Here is a 19,189-nt window from a genome sequence, read left to right as displayed (position 1 = left end):
AGAAAATAACTTCTCAGATGAGGTCCTTTAAAAGGCACCAAATCTCAGATTTTTATAGGTTGATGATAATAAACCCTTGGCCTTTAGCAGGAGTCCCTGAAAAAAGGTAACAATCTGTTCTGTTTGTGGTTTGGTGTTTTTTGCTTATCTTTTTTTCTTAAACATTTATTTTGCTTGCTGAAATTTACAGTGTGTTGCCAGGGAACAGAAATGTTTTGTTTCCTACTTTAGTATGTGATAACACTTGGTTTGAGGACAGTGTGCTCTCACCTTACCTTCAGGCTCTCTGAGTCTCTGATCTCTGCCTGTCTGTATTTTTGAGAATGTAGTCAGTTGTCTTCCTTAATAGGATATTTAAGTGAATTGAAGACATATTAGCCACTCTGGGAAGTATAGCTTTAGACCTTCAGTTTATTTTGCAAAAGTAGCTGGACAAGCTTGAGAAGTGGGCCCTTGGGAATCTCATGAGGTTTAACAACCAGGTTTTCTGTGAGGAAAAGGTGAGAGAATTGGGATTGGTCAACCTGAAGGAGACTGGCAGCCATCCAGTCCCTAAAGCAGCCTTAAAAGAAAGATAGAGGGAGACTTTTTTACAAGGGCAGCTAGTGGAAGGACAGGGGGAATGGTTTTAAATGAAAAGAGAATATGTTTAGATTAGATATTAGGAAGAGATTTTTTTACTGTGAGGATGGTGAGGCATTGGAACTGGTTGCCCAGATGAGTTTTGGATGCTTCATACCTGGCAGTGTTTGAGGCTGGGTTGGGTGGGGCTGTGACCAGTATGGTCTAGTGAAAGCTGTCCCTGCCCATGGCAGGAGGGGTTGGATCTAGGTCCTCTTTAAGATCTCTTCCATCCCAAATGATTCTATGTTTCTGTGCATGATGAACATTATATTGTTGTTTGTTTTACTTTGCAATATAAAGACTGTAGGGCTTCCATCCTTTCCTCTTCAGCAGCCTTTTGCCAGTAAGACATCTTCTTCTTGAAATCCTGCTTTTCAGAACCTGCTAACAAGTCAGAATTGCTTAAATTTTTTTGCTGTTAGTAACTTCAGTTGTTTTCTTCAAAATTTCAGAATGCAACATGTTGAGTAAACTAAAATCCTGTGTCATTGCTTTTTTAAAATTCATATTCTTGGTGTTTAATTACTCAGTAGTAAAACTTAGCAGTTGGCACTTGGTAAAGAACTGGTGTGTGAGAGTTAAAAATTAAAACAGGTCTTCTACAGATACACTTTTTAAAGTGCATTAGATAGTAACGTTACTAACTTGATAGAGATGGAGGATGTTTTCAAGGAGGCATTCATTATACATAGGCTGAACATTAATATAATACAAGATCTAAAAAACTTTATTGTGATAATTTTTCAGTGCCTCTTTTTAAATTTAGATGAAAGATGATATTTCTTCATAGGTATGTAAGACTGAAATACAAATATAAAATAACCTAAGTGTTGTCTGATCCAAATGAATAGGCTTCTTTTTAAAATGTGAGGGGGGGTTATTTCTGACTTGCCTATCATATTGTTAATATGTTTATTTTTAGGTAGTTGTAATCCGTGTCCAGAGACTGTAGATGTGAAATGCAATTGTGGAAAAACTGTTATTAAAGTGCCCTGTGGCAGAGAGCGTACCATCAAACCTCCCAAATGCAAACAGCTGTGCAGGTCAGTATAGAAAGTGTCTGGTTCCTGTTCTTAACTTTAAGTTTAAAGTGTCCTTAAAGAAAGTAGTGAAATATACCTTAAAAGGCGAAAATTGTTCCTTATCTGATTACAGTTGTTATTTCTCAGTCTTCTGTATCCTTGATTATGCAGATGGTGATTATCAGTAATGCTTCCTATCAGACACCTCTCTGACACTGAGGTTTCATGAGCAGCTTGCCTGCTTCATGGGGGAGGTTCTGTCTCACCAAGCTCTTCAACTCTGCAGTCTAGCTCATTTCTTCAAGTCAGCTCTGGAATGTTTTGAAGTACCTCAGTGAGGAAGTTTATCTAGAAAACTTTACTAGCAAAACAAAAAGACTATTTTCTGCTGGAGTGTAGCAAGATTACATAGTGCAGAGTAGAATTAAGATTGAAACATCTGTTTGAATATTTAAACCCAACTTTGATTTTTAATTTTATTTAGAATTCCTCTCTAATTTTATCGTAATGTTAACCACCTGCTGAAAGTGAAAAGTAAACTAATTAAAAAAAAAAACCCTGACAACTTGTTCATTTCAGTTGTTTGTATGTTGAACATCCTTGCCCAGTGACTGTAACTTCATATTTCTTGCTGTCATACTGATTCATTCTTGGATTTTATTTCAGTCGGCCGCCTACCTGTCACCATCCTACCCAGGAGAAACACTACTGTCACTTTGGGCGGTGCCCTCCGTGTCGCCAGCCCTGCCAGAAAACCTTAACCTGTGGTCATTTGTGCCCCGTTTCCTGCCATGACCAAGCACTGGTGAAGCAAACTGGCTCTGTAAGTAAACAGTGAAAAATAGTGTATTATCTGTGTTTGGAGCAATGAGCGTTAGTTTGCCCTGAATCTTCTGTTTTGAGGCTTTTGGAGTTCAGAATAAACACATAATCAAGCGCAGAGGTAGGGGTACTGCTCAGCATGATGCTAAGTGGTTCTGGCTCCTTTGCTGCACTCTAAGTAATTTTGTAATACGTAGTTGAATTGCTCAAGAAATTATAAGATTTTTGTTGGAGTTGCATTAAAAACATGTAATTTCAGTTTTAAGCAATTGCTTTTACATAAAAACAAAAAAATATTAGGTCTGATACTTACAAAATCATCAAATTTTGCACAAGTTAGAAGTCAGAAATTGGCAGTTTTTAACATGACACGTGTAATGCATTGCATGATGGAATTGAACTAGCTTACTAATCAGAATATTTTTACCTTTATTAACTGGTTAGAATTGTTTTACTGCTCTTTTTCATTTGGCTTGGTGCTTAATTTTTACCACTAGGAGACACAGGGCCTAATTTTCCTATCCCTAACCAGGCTAAGGATAAAACTGTAATTTTTTTGTCTGTATGGCATGTGGAGCTTTCCATTAGTAAAAAGCTTGTTACTAGAAAGTGAATTTCTTAGAATTGGAAACACTTTAGATATTACATTTATCTATGGTCAGGCAGATAGTTCCATTTGTGTTTTGTATTCAATTAGTTTCTCTTGTTCTCAGCATCAGTCTGCAGGGCCTTGGGAGCAGCCATCTGAGCCAGCCTTCATTCAGACTGCACTACCGTGCCCTCCCTGTGAGGTTCCTATACCAGTGTAAGTATTAAAATAAAATAAAAAATTAGATTTTTTATATGGAAAGATAAGTTATTTTGTGTCTGTGAAAGGACACAAGTTAGGGATATTTTTTTAAAAGTTAACTCTTCTTCAGACTAGATCTCTGAAATAACTGAAAAATACGATGTGTTAGTAGAGACAAAGATGATATTTAGGTCAAAAGCAGATTACTTTCTAAAAAAGTAACTAATTTTGTATATAACTACAATTAATTTGCACATGAAACAACGTTTGAGATTTTCATTTTAAAACACAGCAATCTAAACAACTGTTGAAAAGGAGGCATTGAGATGCATAGATGGGTGATATTCCTAGTTTGCACTTCTAAAAAATGGATTGCATGAATTTTTGTGTGAAAAGCACTGTTACTGTTTTAAGTCCCCTAAACAAATGTGCATTTTCTAAATCTCTATTTTTTTTTATTTTTTAACAGGGGGTGTCTTGGACAGCATGAGGTGAGTCATGGAAACTGCCCTGTGAAGTGAAATATGTCAAATATCTTTTGTCAGTCTGCAAAACAAAAGACATTGTAAAGAAATAGTAGGTTTTTAATACATATTTTGAAATCAATGAAGTGCCTTAAAAGCTTACATATCAGAAGGTATTTTAGTTCCTTTCTGAAGAATATATAGCTATTTGACTTAGTAAAATTCATGGACAGAAATTTAAATTCATGATTTATGTAGCTCTGTGTGTTTTCTTGCAGGTGTTTAAATTGTGTTTAAATGTTTTTTGGTGGTCTTGTTAAATATTTATGCTTTTTCCCCCCTTACTCTGTAGTTAATATTCTCTCTTTGTCACACACTCTTGAGTTCTATGAACTGCTGTGTATATTTTAAAAGGATAAGGAATTAATGTCATACAGGAAAATTCTAATGTGACTTGGATCTAAGCACACATGGATGAAATCAGACAGTATAGTGGAAACTTCTTTAGTGTTAATTACTAACTTGTCTTTCTGGTGTGTAGCCTGCTCTAGTTTTAGATGAAGTTGCTGTTTTCGCTTACATGAGAACAGAATCTAATTGATGCTTAAATAGCTGTCATCATTATTCACAATAATTTCTAAAAGTTATGAAATTTAAGGTCAAGTATTTTTTCTTGATTTCAAAAGATGGTTGCTAAACTAATTAAAAAAAAACAAACTTGGCTGTTCTGGCTTTGTCTACTGGTGTGTCTAAATTCACAGTCAAAGCCTGATTAACAATATTATTAAAAAAACCCTTGGATCATTTTAAGCAAGTAAAAAATTTTAGAAAACACCGAGTGGAAAAATACTGAAGATACCTCTTTTTTTTTTTTTTTTTTTTTTTTTTTTTTTTTTTTTTTTTCTTTGACCTTTGTTAATAATCTCTTGGTATGTGTTGTAATGGTGGCTTGATTATGTTATGGTGACATCTTCAAATCTTGTCACCAGCATTTGCGTAGCTGCAGTCTGTTTGGACAGCACGTTCATTAACCTATCCAGGCTGGGAATGCAGCTTTTCCACAGAGAGATTTTGCAGCTTGACAATTGCTGAAAAAAAGTGTGTCCTCAAAGTGGATGAAAAGAGCAACAGTGCTTGTGTGTTTGTTGCTGAAACAGATGGGCTTTGATTTGGTTTTCCACAGTAAAACTTACATATGTATTAGCCAGTTCTTTTTTTGAGTCAGTGACATGGTTTTTGATAGGACATACCAAATCTCACCCAAATGTCAATGAATTTATGTGTAAATAAAATGCAAGCTGTGGTCAATAGACCCAGTCTATAACGTGATCTAAACAATGTAAAAAGGATTTGGTCCTGTTCAGATGTACATGGTGTTGAAGTTTGTTCTTTCTCATGGCAGAAGAACAGTATCACTACTCTTACTAGAGAAAATAGTAACAATTACTACATATTTATTACTACTTGTTTCAGAATAATTAAAAAAAATATTTCATTTTCTGTTGCATACTAGTCTTGGCAAAACAATTTAGTGGCTTTGGGTCGTGTTTTATTTATCGATTTAAATAGAAAATGAGAACAAATCCCTGTGAGTCCACAGCTGACTAATTATTTAGATTTTTTGATGCTGCATGGTACTCTAGATGAACGGTTACTTCTCTCAGCCAACAGAGGGCGGTGCTGCCTTCCTGCTGAAGTGCAGCAGTTCCTCGAGTGAAATTGTCTCCTATTCTTAGATTTTGGTGGAAGTTATGGAAAAGAATTATTCATTAGCATGTGTGAGAAGCTTATTTTATTTGCAGTGGATCTTGTGCTCATTGTACATTTTTGTGTTGTTCTGAGATCTCTGGGGAAGAGAACAACATGTAATGTCTGTTCACTGTTTTACAGCCACATTGGTTCTTAACAAATAATCTCAGCTCAAACTAATTTAGTTTTGTTAATAAGAAAAAACATATGTATTTATGAATGCTTCCCTCCAGTAGAAGTTTCCAGCCCCTTGGAAATGGGAACTCTTCACAGATGACAAAAGTAGTAACAATTTTCTTAAGCAAAATTTTGCTGCGAGTAGGTGCTTATTGCTGTAGTGTGCTACTACTTATGTTGGTCTGATGTTATACCTCCTATAATGGAAGAGATATAAAAAAGAAAGAAGCTAGGAATGAAGCAAGCTATAAAGTCTTGTATTTTATCAGGATGCCTGCTGACAGTATGTAGACTAGAGAATAAAAGCAAACACCTTAGGACTTGTGTAACGAGCAAATCTACTGTGTAACTTTTAATGTTTGGACAGTAATTTTCATTTGTGTAGATATTGGAATTGGTTGTTTGTTGGGGGGTTGTGTGTGGGGTAGTTTCTTTTTTAATTTCTCTCTGGTATTTAATTTAGGAAGTTTTAGTTTATTTATTTAGTTTAGGAATTTTTAAGTGATTGGTTTGAGGGCTTACATATTCTAGCATTTAGAACAAGCAATTTATCACTTAAGAACAGACTTAAAATTACTTTTCAGATGATGTAATCATGTATGGATGTGCTCAGCGGAAGTATGATTCTACATGATGCTAATTTAAGCTAAAAGAACATTTCTTTCAGCTGAAGTCTACAGCCTTCTTTTAATTAATTTACATATATTTAGAAAAATAAATAACTCATCATTCTTCCATTTATAGGTTCTTAAAAGTAGCTCTCAATTTTGTTTCAGGCTGTGTGTCAGAAAAACTGCCTATCAACAGTTGGTGCCATCCCCAAAAAATCTTGATGTTCTACCTTTTTTTAACTGTTACATACATTGGAATTTCATAGCAGTAGCACGCGTATACTCTTTCAAAATCTTTTAAAATCAAGTTATTCTAAATCTCTTTTTATGGGAAACGTTAACCAAAGCTGATACAAGGTAAATAAAGACAAAGAAGGAGACCTTTAGTGACTATGATATCAATTTATCTGCTGTGTATAATTTTCTTCTAGTTTCTTCATTTCATTAAATATTCTCAAGGAAGGGAAATGCTCTGGTTTTGCGTCTTTTAAATATCCTTTATCAGGCTTTCTGTCCTGGGCATATCATTGAACTCTCTTTTTCTTCTTGAGTGTTCTTTGTTGTTGTTTTTTTGTTTTTTTTTTTTTTTCTTTTGGTAGGAATTTAATGGCATGTTTTAGTATTCTGAGTGGGTTTTAGTTCTGGTTCGTTCATAGAAGGAAGGAAGACCATAGGAAGAGACTTTGCCTCTAGGTAAAATTTTATATAAAACTTGATGAGATTCCTCTTTATGGCTAAATGCCTTATAAAGATTTTCAAAAGTTCCTTGCCCTGTAGATTTTTGTTCTCATATTCTAATTGATTTATCTGTTAATTGCTTTTATGCATTTGGGAGATTTCCTGGAAAACTTCTGAAAGTTGTCATGTCTTTTTTACCTTTCCTTCCTTTCTTTGTCCTGTGGAAGACCTGGAGTCTGAAAACAATGCCTTCTTTTACTTTTTAAATTCAACTTTCATAAAATAGTTACGGTTCTCATGTGCCTTCTTCATTCTTCAGCTCATCAGCCTCCTGGAGTTTGTGGCTACTTTGATGTTTGTCTTTGTAGCAAGAGTTCCAGCCCCCATTTAGCCATTTCAGAAACTCATTCCAAGTGTAGGAAGTAAAACTTTACTTTGTGCTCTGGATTTATTACTTAAATCCACAATAGAGAAATAGAGGGGAGAAAAGAAAAGTAGGTTTAAATTAATTGAAAATTTAAAACTTTTGGCCACAGTGTCAGTTGATCTTAGAAGACTGTTGTATCTTTCTGAGGTCAAGCTGAAGCTCGGCTGGATGCAGCCAGAGGGCTGGAATGTTCTACCCAGTCAGCCCTCTGAAAGCTGCTGTTGTTGCCTAACTGGCCTGGATGTTTCACCACCCTTGCCTTTGTTTAACAGTGGTGTGTACTTGAGGGGTGCTACTGGAAGGGATGCTCCACTTCTGCCTCAGTGCTTGGCTCTAACTGGAGCTAGTGGTTGTGTCTTTATCTGGTGGAAGACTTAACTCCTGGTAAAAAAGTCTCACCAACATTATGAAACAGTGCAGCCCTAGAGCTGATTGCTATTATTGCCCTGATCTGCTGTCACTGCCTGAGTCACAGCAGAACCATAGTCATAAAAAACTAAGTGGCAATGGGTGAGCAAGGAAAGGTAGAGAAGTGGGTGGATTGTAATGCTTAATACATCTTTTCTTTCATTCTTGTATCTTTTAACGTCCTTTGACTACTTACATTGCTACTGAAATAATGTGCTCTAGGGAGAGAGATGGAGTAGGATGTGAAGAGATGCAGTATTAGGAACATTAAAAGCTTTGGTAGTTGGTGTGTGCATTCTGGGTGTGGTACTATTCTCTGCTTCAGACCCTGTTCTTATTGGGCCTGCTGCTTGCTGACTTTTCCTCCTTTGGTCACCAGAAACATCTATCAGAGACAGAGTAGGATGTTTACAAGGGGCATTAGGAACCAGGTGTTTGGACTTCTTGATATGGTTGTTGTATTAGTGCTTTAGCCAGCATTACCTTCAGCTCTGGCACAGGTGTGAAAGTAGTTGGATGTAACGGCCTCAAAGTTTTCTCCTGTGTATGCCATGCTTAATGTTCAGCTTGCTGTGCAGACTTCTGTTCAGTCTTGGTGGGTCAGGATGATAAGAGGAGTTCAGAAATCTTGTGAATGAACTGGATTTTGCAGGGATGCGATGTGAAGTAGTATTTTTTGGGTGAAGCCCGGAAAAATGTATATGGGCAACTGGATTTAAATTGTACTTTGTGTGATTGAGGGAGATAACATGGACGATCCTGAAGAGGGGCTGTCCTTTGCTCTGCCCTGTGGGGCCATCTCTCTTCTTGGTTTTTCAGTTCCTGTGTTCACCCGTTTGTATGGCCAAGCCACTGGCAAAAGACAAGAAACTTTTTTCTATTGATTCTTTTTCTTCCATTTTGATTATTTGAATCATCTTTCTGTAAAGAGATGTGTGGTAGGACTTGTTTAAATTGGTAGGAGATTGCAGTGAAGGCTGTAGGGTTTGAAGAGAGAAAAGGAATGGCTACCCTGCAAAGCTGTTCAGTCAACTACAGTTGCAACATAAAATCACATCCGTAGTCTGGTCAGAATGAGTTATGTCACATTAGCCTCTTGTGTAATAACATCACAAATAGTTTTGTTTTTCTCTGCAAAATGATCATGAAATTAAGAAGAAAAATCAATTTTTCTGACAGCCTCACAGAAGAACTATTTTTTTTTGGTATAAGTATTATATAATGGTTGGGAAATGCTAACAGTGAGTTTTCCTCTAATGCTTTTGTTTGGAGGGACTTGTACTATTCAACTTTAGGCAAGTAACCTAGTTGGGAGTTTACACTGGTTTCAGTACCAATGGAGAATAATGGCTTCTAAGTAGATGCTCTGAAGTGTACTACAGAGTGCTGTTAACTGGAGTTTTGACCTCAAATTGGAAAGTACAAATGTGACATAAGACATTAAAATCTTAGTCCTGTTATGGAGCCATTTCTGCTTTTTCCTGCCTCTCCTGGGAATTATATTTGATGTAGTCAGTATTTGCTTTTTAGAATTTCTGGCTTGTAGGTTGTTTTCTGTTTTTTAAACTGTAAAATAATTTGGATTTATGGTGACTACAACACAGTTAGCCCTGTGAAAGCAAACTGTTACTGTCTTCTACAATAATAGTAAAGCACTCTAGGAACCTTTATGGAAGACTTGAGTGTAATTCAGAAAGACAGACCAAATGATGCTACAAGATTCGAGCGTATAATAGCCTTTCAGAAAGGGGAACTATACTGCAAAAGTTAGCTTGTTTAATGAAGTGTGCTTTTTTCTCTATTATAATCAGTGTAAAACGAATTTGTGTGGATACACTGTTATGTGGACCGGAACTCAAATGATACTTTTAAAAAAAATCAAATAGAATTTATAGAATTTCACTGGTGTTTTTCTTTTACAAAGATACTGGAGAACCAAAACTTCTCTGTAATAATTCTGTGTCTCTGTGTGTGTAAATATATATATATCTCACACACCACATACATGCAATGTTTATATATATATCCCACCTGCATATCTATATATATATATTCTTTTTCAACTTTTAGGTTAGTCCGTTGCCATGTCACTCTGCAAATCCCTACTCATGTAAGAGATTTTGTGGGCGGCTTCTTGATTGTCAGAATCATACCTGTATGAAAGAATGTCATCATGTTACTAAATTGAACACTAATGCAGATGGAAAGAAGGTAGGTTAATTTTCTTTTTGCTTTTGTTTTTGTGCATTTTATATGGATATGCATTGTCTTCAATTTTACTTGGAAAATAAAGAATTTGCAGCTGGAAGGTACAGATCTATTCCACATCCCACTGGGAGACTTGCATGTTCCCATTGATATTGTGACAGTTAGTTAATCTGTATTTACTTAGTCTATAAATCTGAGACAATATTAGATTTGTTGCAAATTCTATAACTTTTTGGTTTGTGTTGACATTACTTTGATTTCATCAGAACCTTATTTAACACCCTTGAAAAGTCTCTTCTAAAGTTACTTTTTGTAACTGTCAAGATCAAGGGAACTACTGATAATCCCTATATACAAATGCACTTTTAATCTGCTGGGGGAACTATTTACTGAGGAGAGCTTAAATGGGTTGAGGAGGCTGGGAGACCTTTAGGAGAGCACTTGAAATGTTGCAGAATTGCTGAAGACTTTTTGAAGTACTGGGATGATATATTCATGTTTATCAGTGTCTACTAGATACTTTCATTTATGCCATTAAGAAGTTGTAGGTGTTAACTGCTGAAGATAACTTGAAACAAAAGTATATAAAGCTTAAAATTGTTCCAGTTATGAACAGTCAGAGCCACATATATATGCTTTGTGGTTTGGGAGAGTCCTGGTTTGGAGGAAAACAGCTTCTCAAGTTTTTATAAGCATTACTTTAGAAAAAGTTGTAACATGGGCAGTCGAGACATTTAGAAAACAGAGAAACGTTCAGTTGGGTACAAAGCAGAAATGTTAAATATAACTTAAATAGTATAATAACCCTGTGTAGTTGTGTCCTGGAAGTGGTGGTGTTGTCATGTAATAACTGTATATCGTAGCTAACACATTAATCTATTTATGATTGTGGAAATTTTGTCTGAGGAGTATGGCTGTTAGTGCAACTGGTGGAACAGTGACTTGCAGCAGTAGAGTGACATCAGTAAATAGAGTGTGTGACAGTTAAGCATCCCCAGTTCTGACTATGAGGCTGGCTGCTTGCTGCTTTAGTTAAGCCAATTAAAATGTGAATGAGTCAGGAGTATTCCTAGCTCCATTTTGAATGAGGCAATACATTCTCAGAAAAATGGGAGTCTATGTACCTGCAAAGCATGGGTAAATCTCATTTCTCAATTTTCTTCAATTCTTGTAAACTCAAGTTGGTGTTGACCTTTAGAGCTTTTGTTCTCTTGTTTTGGTAGACTAAATGTAGTCAGGGCTGATTAAATTTCTGGCTTATATGTCTGAGTAGTGATTTTTCTGTCTGGAATTTCAGTTTGTTCTGCATGTTGTGTTAGAAAAATGTTGCAGAAAGGCCAGCTGTTTGCTTTTACCCACCATTAAATGTTATATGACAGTTTTCTAAATGGTTTTAGTTGCTGTTTGTCTTAGATTTGAGGTTTTGCAAGTTAAGATTTGTAAACAATAATTTTACAAAGGTTTCTTTTTAAACTTCAAGAAAAATTGTTCATCTATAGAAGGAGAAGGAAAGGGGACCGGCAAAAAACTATGAAAACCTTAAATTTTTAATGCTGTTATTTTGAACAGCATAAAATGGAACATTGGTGTTGGAATAGTTCTTTTGAGAAGCTTTGTGTAGCTTCATTATCGGATAAATCTGCTTTACTTTGGCTGACTTCTTGGAAACTGACATTGAATGTGATAGTGAGCCTTAAATATTGTGCTGTGTAGGTTCAGTTGATAAATCATGTCAATCTGTCTGGGTGATTTGATTGCAGACTGGGGTTCTGGAAGGGTTGTTAAGAATAGGAGTAGAAATGAAGCTTTATTTACTGTGCTGTGATGTTCATCACCTTGTCCCGGTGATTGCCTCACCTGGAATGAGAGTGACATCACAGCTCTGGTAGACTTGTGCCGTCTGTGGAGTAGAAGCAACACCTTAGGCAACTCCTAGGATATACCCAAATTAATAATCCTTTTTGGAAGATCATACAGAATATCATGTGTGTATGGAAATGGAGTGATTTAAAGTTTGTTTCTTAAAATCAAGCAAACCAACCCCTCCACCCCAGTGTTAGAGAGTAGCATGTAATGACTCAAGCATTACAAGAACATGGTGAGTGGGTAAGTTAATTTTGAATATGTAATAACTTATTTTTCTAACAATTTTCCTTAGAGAATTAACAAGGGTTATGGTAATTTTCCAAAGCAGTGATATTAAAGACGTTCTTTTATGCCCAGGAGGGAAAATAGAATTCTCTTTGACTGACAAACACTGACATTTCTGGTTTTCTCTAAAAAACCATATTTTAATAATTACTCTTGCTTGTGAAATATCTTACTGAATAGCTTGATTCTCATAGCAAAAGCACCCCAACTCTTTCTTCTGTGTAACAGGTTATTAATGACACTTCACAAAACAAATACTTGGCACTTTATTTTAGTACTTTGTTTTTATTTTGTTAGGCGGGTCCAGAATGTTTACAGTGTGAAGAGGAGTGCACCAAGCCCCGGCCAGCTGGCTGTCCTCACCGATGTGTTTTGCCCTGTCATCCTGGAGATTGCCCATCATGTCTCCAGATGGTTAAAATAAAGTGTCACTGCAAACTGTCAGTACTGTATATTGAATGCTTGTAAGTGTCAAAACACAACCTAGATTTTCATTTGAATGCTATTAACTGGAAATCATTTGAAATGTCTGAGGATGGGAGCTACTCTTATGGCAATTTATAAATATTCTCTTGATTATAATTTCTAAGATAATTTTTTTATATTTAAATTTTGCTAGTATTTTATTTGGTATTACTGCTAAAATTGCTATAAATGCATGGAGTCTCATGAGCAGAAATTGTTTTTATAATATAGATGATCCTTTGCATTATGCAAATATATAGTAATCTACATAATATTTTTTTCTATATGTACTTCTTTTAAAGTATGGAAAGAAGAATTTTATACAAGTATTAGAATGAACCTAGTTAGTCTAAAAGTTCCTTGTCTTTGTAGTTAATGTCCTTCAATTTCTAGCTGTTTTAATTGAAAAACTACTTAGTTTTTCAGTTGGTACACCTTTTTAATCATTTGTGTGTATGGATAGACGTTAAGCTAGACTTCACAAAATGTAAGTGGGAGCTTGGGGATTGTTCTGAAAATACTCATAATATGCAAATATATTTTTCTTTGTTCATTTTCCTTAAAGTTTGTCAAATCCTCTAAATTTGTGTGGGTTTGTCTGTTAAACAAGGCAGTTTAAATTAGTTACACAGGATATGGACAAATGAGTCCATTTTTCTTACAGTGAAATATACTGAAAATACACCCCTAATTGCATTGACTTTTGTTGGTTTTAAATTGGATTTTTTTAAAACTCGTACATCTTTTCCTTTACAGAAAACTAACACATGCTGATTTAAAAGAAAAGGAACTTCTTATTTCCTGCAGAAATCAGTGTCCAAAAGAGGTAAGCCATATTAACAAAGAAATACTGAGTTGATGGGTATGTGGAATTTTGTGAATATAGGCCAAGCAAACTAGAGAAGCTTAGTCTAAGTGAATATGTTAAATGATAGATGTGAAGGTTGTTAGTGAACAGTACTTGAAGGACATTTATTAATGTATTGCTGTCAGCTAGGAGGGTTATGTTAAAGGAATAGAGGTTTGTCTCCAAGGCACTAATTGCTTGAAAGTTTAAGCCCACAGATGAGGTTGAATGTGGAAGAGTATGTCCTCTCCCATGGTTAAAAGCTGGTCCTCAATTTATATCTCAAAAATGATAGGATGCTGTTTGATTAGGGAAAATGCTGAGAATTGTGCTTGCTATTCTCATTTAAGTGCAGGTTTAGAATCCCTATCTGTGCAATTTGGATGCTAAGGGATTTTATACTTAATAAATGAGATGAGTTAATAGTGCCCTGGTGTGTTAGTGAAAAATACATTAAGTAGTGTAAAATGGAAGACAAGCCAGTTACTCTCTCTGCTGTATCTGGGGACATCTAAAGGTTTGCTGTGAAGAAGAGAAGAATCATACATACCCTTACTACATGATACTTAGATTGTGAGCCAGTAGCATGAGTAAAGAAGATTCCTGTTCAATACTATGTTTGAATAATAAACTTTGTGAAACAGGGCAGGAGCTGGTTGGAGAAGCTACCAAATTTTCATCAGAAGCAGCTTAGAAATATTTCAGGATTTCTCTTGAAGCTCTGTAACCCACAACTGGACATGAGGGATGGGCCAAAGGACTTTGTCCTTGTGCATTGTCCCAGTGCTGCGGTTGTGTGCTGCTTATGTGCTTTCAGAAATCCTTGCATTACTTACTGTTTGTTTGTTCCTTAGCTGTCATTAATTGTGATGAGAATGACAGCTCTTTCTTTATTCCATTTCCCACTGGAGGACTAGGAAATGTGTGAAGTGGAAAAGCAGGAATTTCATGATCATCCAGTGTCAGAAACTTCATTTTTGAATCCTTGTCTTTATTAGAAAACTTTTTTTTTTTTTTGAGTAGATGCAAAAATTTACAAGATTCCTCCTGCACTCCCAACAGTGTCTGTTCCTCTGCTTTTCAGATGAGATTGTGTTAACCCCAATAGGAAGGCTGTGCTCTGTACATACTTGTGTCTTCTGCTTTTTGCCCTTGTTGATGTCTATCTGATGGATTTTTTTCTGTAAATGAATGTTCCTGTCACAATTTTCTCATCTGGATATCTGAACGCTCTTTTCCTGGTTGGAGAGCACTTTGGGATATTGTTTAATTGTCCATTTACCTTTTAATTTTGTTCTTTGTCCATGTCCTTCTCTGTTACTTTGGTTTTATTTGCTCCAAGACTTCCTTCCCTGTATTTTCAAGAGTGCTTATAATCTCTTATCATGAACTATGTTCACTACTTCAGCTCCTCTTCAAAGAATTTTTTTCCTGTAGCTCATCTTTGACTTTGATAAATGTAACTGTTGTGATTTTTCTGAACATAATCCCCAGACTTAGTCTGGGATTTAAAATCCATGTAGCAGTGGTCCCAAACTTCAGCTTGCAGTTCAGAATTGCCCTGTTCAATAGATTATGTCTTTTTTATTTAGTTTGCTGGGATAAAGAAATAAAGAATACAGCAACAGAATTTACATTAGCTTTATAAAGTTTAACTTAATTTAAAAATTCTTACTCCTGTAAATGCTTTGGAAAATAAAGGGTTTTTTTGTTACTCAGTGTCAGAAACTGACATCGAGTCATTTGCAGAGCTCAGTGAAGTCGATGTTTGCTATGAATCAGTGTCCACTCTCACTCCTAGCTTACCATAGGGCAACTTAGGTTCAATAAAATGCAGTATTTTACTTCATTTGTCATTTTGAGATGTTTTTGGTTAATGGAAATTGCAGTAGACAGTATACTACCATATTTGTTTTACAATTGCCATGGTACATTTGGGAATAAAGAAAGCCAATTATATTGTCTGGTCCTTTGAAAAAATGCTACAGAGACTTGAAAAACTTGAGAAGTTTCATGCTTTTCTTTTGGCTAAAGCAGTATAAAACTAAAAAAGTGACTTCCAGCATTACATAGTACAACTCACATTTCCTTTCTGCTTTAGGGAAAAGCAGTGTCTTTAATGCTGCCACAGCTGTTATAGATGAGATATTTTAATTAAAAAGTTAATTCTCTTGTTTGGTAATAATAAGATATCCTGTTGAAGGAAATTTAACTTTTTTTTTTCTTAATCTGGGTCATTAAATTCTTATGATCATGCTTGCAGATGTTTCAAGACAATTCTTACATAGAAATTTTAAGTCTATCAGTTTTTATTGTTTCATGTTCTCCTGTTAGTATTTGTGAATCTGTTTAATTCTTCATTCCATGTAGTTAGTATTTTTTGACAAAGTAGCCATACTTTGTAGTTTTACTGTGCACTCTGCTTTTGTCTTGATGTGAAAGATGGGACTCCATTATCATACATTTCATTTAATATGATAGTGCAGTAGGGACAATGTTACACTTCCCCCAGTACTCAGCACTGGTGAGGCCACACCCAGAATTCTTTTTCACTTTTGAGCCCCTCACTGTGAGAAAGACATTGAGGTGCTAGAACGTGTCCAGAGAAGAGCAATATTGCTGCTGAAGGATCTGGAGCATAAGTCTGATGGGGGCTAAGGTTGCTGGGATTGTTTAGCCTGGGGAAAAGGAGGCTCAGGAGGGACCCGATCGTGCACTAGAACTGCCTGAAAGAAGTTTATAGACAGGTGGGAATTGGTCTAATTCCACACAAGTGATGGTACAAGAGGTAATGGCCTCGAGTGGCAGTGGAGGTTGAGATTGGGTATTGGGAAAAATGGTCAAGCATTCTACTGTGCCCAGGGAAATGGAAAATGGTAGAGTCATCATCCTTGGAAGTGTTAAAAAAAAAAGTGTGGATGTAGAACTTGGGGACATGGTTTAGTGGCTAATATAAAGGTCCCAGTGATCTTTGAAGTCTTTTGCAACCTTAACAGTTCTGTGGTTCTATAAATTTTAAAGGTAAGCATATCTTTCTGGTTTTTTTAATGAATTAATTACGCATTCTGGAAATAAAATTTAATTCTGTAAACACACACTGTAAAAGTATGTGGATTGCAAAAATTTAGTTTTGTCTTTGCAAGTGGCAAAATTCTTTTTTGTATTTAGCTTTTGGGATCGGTGCTCAAAACTGCTATTTTCTTTAGTACCAGGCTATTTTCTTTATTATCAGATGTGTATTAACAGGTTGTGTTTATTACCTTCTGTTGGAGTTCACTTAAGCCTCCGGAAGTGTTGACAGAGTTTATCATCATCAGGTATAATGTTAAGGTTTAAATGCATTGCCTATGGGAAAAGGGAAAAGTATTTGTAGAACATTTTTTGTCTTTTTTTTTTTTTTTTTTTTTTTTTTTCAGAGCTGTGAATTAAATCCTTTCTTTTAATGGCCTTACCATATCAAACATAAAGCCTGTTCACTTTGGGCTTTAGTCCAGAAGCTGTTGACAAGAGATTTTGTACAGTAGAAAATGATCTAAAGAGGGCACACACTTTTGTGTTTAAGTACCAAGTAGTTCAGCACTGATACTGAAAAATGAGTGAAAAAAAAATCCTTTCCCATTACATTTTTTATCCAGCAGAAGCAACAGAATGATTACTTTTGTTTTCTGAGATCATGGGGAAATATTGTTTTGCCATTCATTTCACAGTTTCTCCTGATATTCTTTTTTAGTGTTGGTTTTGCAGTGGAAAGAGTAAGAAGAAAGTCCCTGCACAGAGATGTAGGAGAAGGAAAAAGCTGTCAGGGAAACTTAAGTGTGTGCATTTGCTTTTCAGTATTGGATTAAACATATTCCTGTGCTATAAATATTTTGGTCTAATGGTATCTAAGAATTTTATTGCAGTAGCACTTAGATGTCAAGGTGAGGGTTACTGTCTTGACTTTCAAGTTCTGAAATGTCAGTTAGGACACAACTGTTTGGGCTCTGACATTATTAATGAAAATGTGCGTAATTACTATGGAAGAGTAAGCTGCAAGTAATAGTTCTAGCCATGGCTTGTTCTAGCCAGCATGAGGTGACTTACAGGAGTTGTTGTGTATGATGCTCTTCTGTAGGGAGCCAGGAGACAGGCCCTCTTACTGCACAGGGTTTGTGCAGTAGCAAATTGCAAAGTTTGTAGTCACTTGTGAAGAGACTCGGCCATTAGACTCCATGTTCTGGGTGGTAGTCTCACCTTGGTAGCATACAAGGCTTAGACAAGCTTCTCCCCTCATATTTTCAAAACTATCAAAATAATACTTTGATTTCAGGGAAAAATACTTGCTGATGATCAGTTGTGACTAAAAACCCCTAAATTTCTTCTTTGATAAAGGTGACCAATTTATATATTTTTTCCCACCAGATAAATTGAATAGATGAGATCTGCCATATAAGGCTTCAGCAGAGTGAGTGAGTCAATGCTACTTAGTGAATACCTAGTTTAGATACAAGAGAGGGTTAATACCAGCATGAAGGTGGCTAAAGGAAACAACTGTATTTGATTATCTTTTGAAAAAAACACCCAAGTCCCTTCCCCAAAAGAACTTCAAAACTAAAGAAAAAGATGGAGCAAGAGATATTAACAATAAGGAAGATTTCCCAAGGACTGAACTGACACTTAACTTTGCATTGTTTTCAGTAATGACCTTGGCAGCAAAAACATTGTGATTTTCTGATGAAAAGTTGTGGGGTGTTGTCAGTGTATGAGAATTGACGAGGTGCATCTGTAGAACACATGTATTGGAGTCATGTTATTAAATACAGGAAAAACCCCAAAACAATAAGACCATACATGTGAAGCTTATAATAAGCTCCCAGGAAACAGCAGATATTCTTATTTTCACAGCATGATTATCTGGAGAGAAATGCAATGAGAGCTGAAGATGTTTTGGGGAAGGTACTCTAGTAAGAATGAGATGCAATTAAAGCATTGTACAAAGTCCTTACTGAGATGTCATTTGAAATATTACATGCAGTTCTGGCTCTGTATTCAAGAAACATTGGTTGAACATAATTGAAATTCAATTAAGGGAATACTATGATAATAAAGAGCCTTTTAAGAAAAAACAGAAATACTTCAATATGAGGATAAGAACTGTGGCTTAGACTAGCTAGAGCAAACCTAGGAGACTCAAAAAAAAGCTCCTGGAGCACCCTTGTTAGTGAAACAGTAGAATAGGGTCAGAATGGGCAACTGTTTTCACAGTAAGCTTTCATCCAGTCCTGGAACGATATGTGAGGTACCTGCATGTAGGAGGACTGGATTTCAGGACCGAACATGGTGACTTAAAGGTTCCTTCTAGTCCTGTATAAAATATGCTGAAACAGTAACTAAAAAAACTGAACTGAAACCACGAAGTATCAATAATAGCTTGTGACTGTCGTGGACATGAAGACATGTATATGTGTTCCATAATTTTAGTCTGAAAAATTCATATTCTGTTTAGGTATGTGTCTCATGATACTAGCTCAGATGTGCCAGTTCCAATGGACTTCTGAGAACCCAGGTTGCCTAATCAAAGTGTACTCAGCTGGGTTACTTACCATTTTCATTCTTGTGGATGAAATGATGATGTATGTATACATTTTGAATTTTGATAAATATGAAAAATATATCGTAAAATTGTATGTCTTAGGGCATTTTCGAATTTGTGTAAATACCTTGATGACAGTGAAGAGGTGAAATTTCACTTTTAATAAAGAACACT

At 35.7% G+C, this 19,189-nt stretch overlaps 1 protein-coding gene across 1 annotated transcript in view; it reads left to right on the top strand.

The window, feature by feature from the left end:
- Positions 1-19,189, top strand: part of NFXL1 (nuclear transcription factor, X-box binding like 1) — a 44,339-nt gene that overhangs the window by 11,640 nt on the left and 13,510 nt on the right. The window contains exons 12-18 of the mRNA XM_083861514.1: positions 1,547-1,667; positions 2,313-2,469; positions 3,182-3,273; positions 3,728-3,749; positions 9,843-9,983; positions 12,429-12,595; positions 13,353-13,422. Of these exons, the coding sequence (XP_083717640.1) occupies positions 1,547-1,667; positions 2,313-2,469; positions 3,182-3,273; positions 3,728-3,749; positions 9,843-9,983; positions 12,429-12,595; positions 13,353-13,422 (770 nt within the window). The remainder of the gene's footprint in view (positions 1-1,546; positions 1,668-2,312; positions 2,470-3,181; positions 3,274-3,727; positions 3,750-9,842; positions 9,984-12,428; positions 12,596-13,352; positions 13,423-19,189) is intronic.

Source organism: Zosterops lateralis, assembly GCF_965231275.1.
Source record: "Zosterops lateralis genome assembly, chromosome: 5".
NCBI lineage: Eukaryota > Metazoa > Chordata > Aves > Passeriformes > Zosteropidae > Zosterops > Zosterops lateralis.
This window is presented reverse-complemented; position numbering and strand designations above follow the sequence as displayed.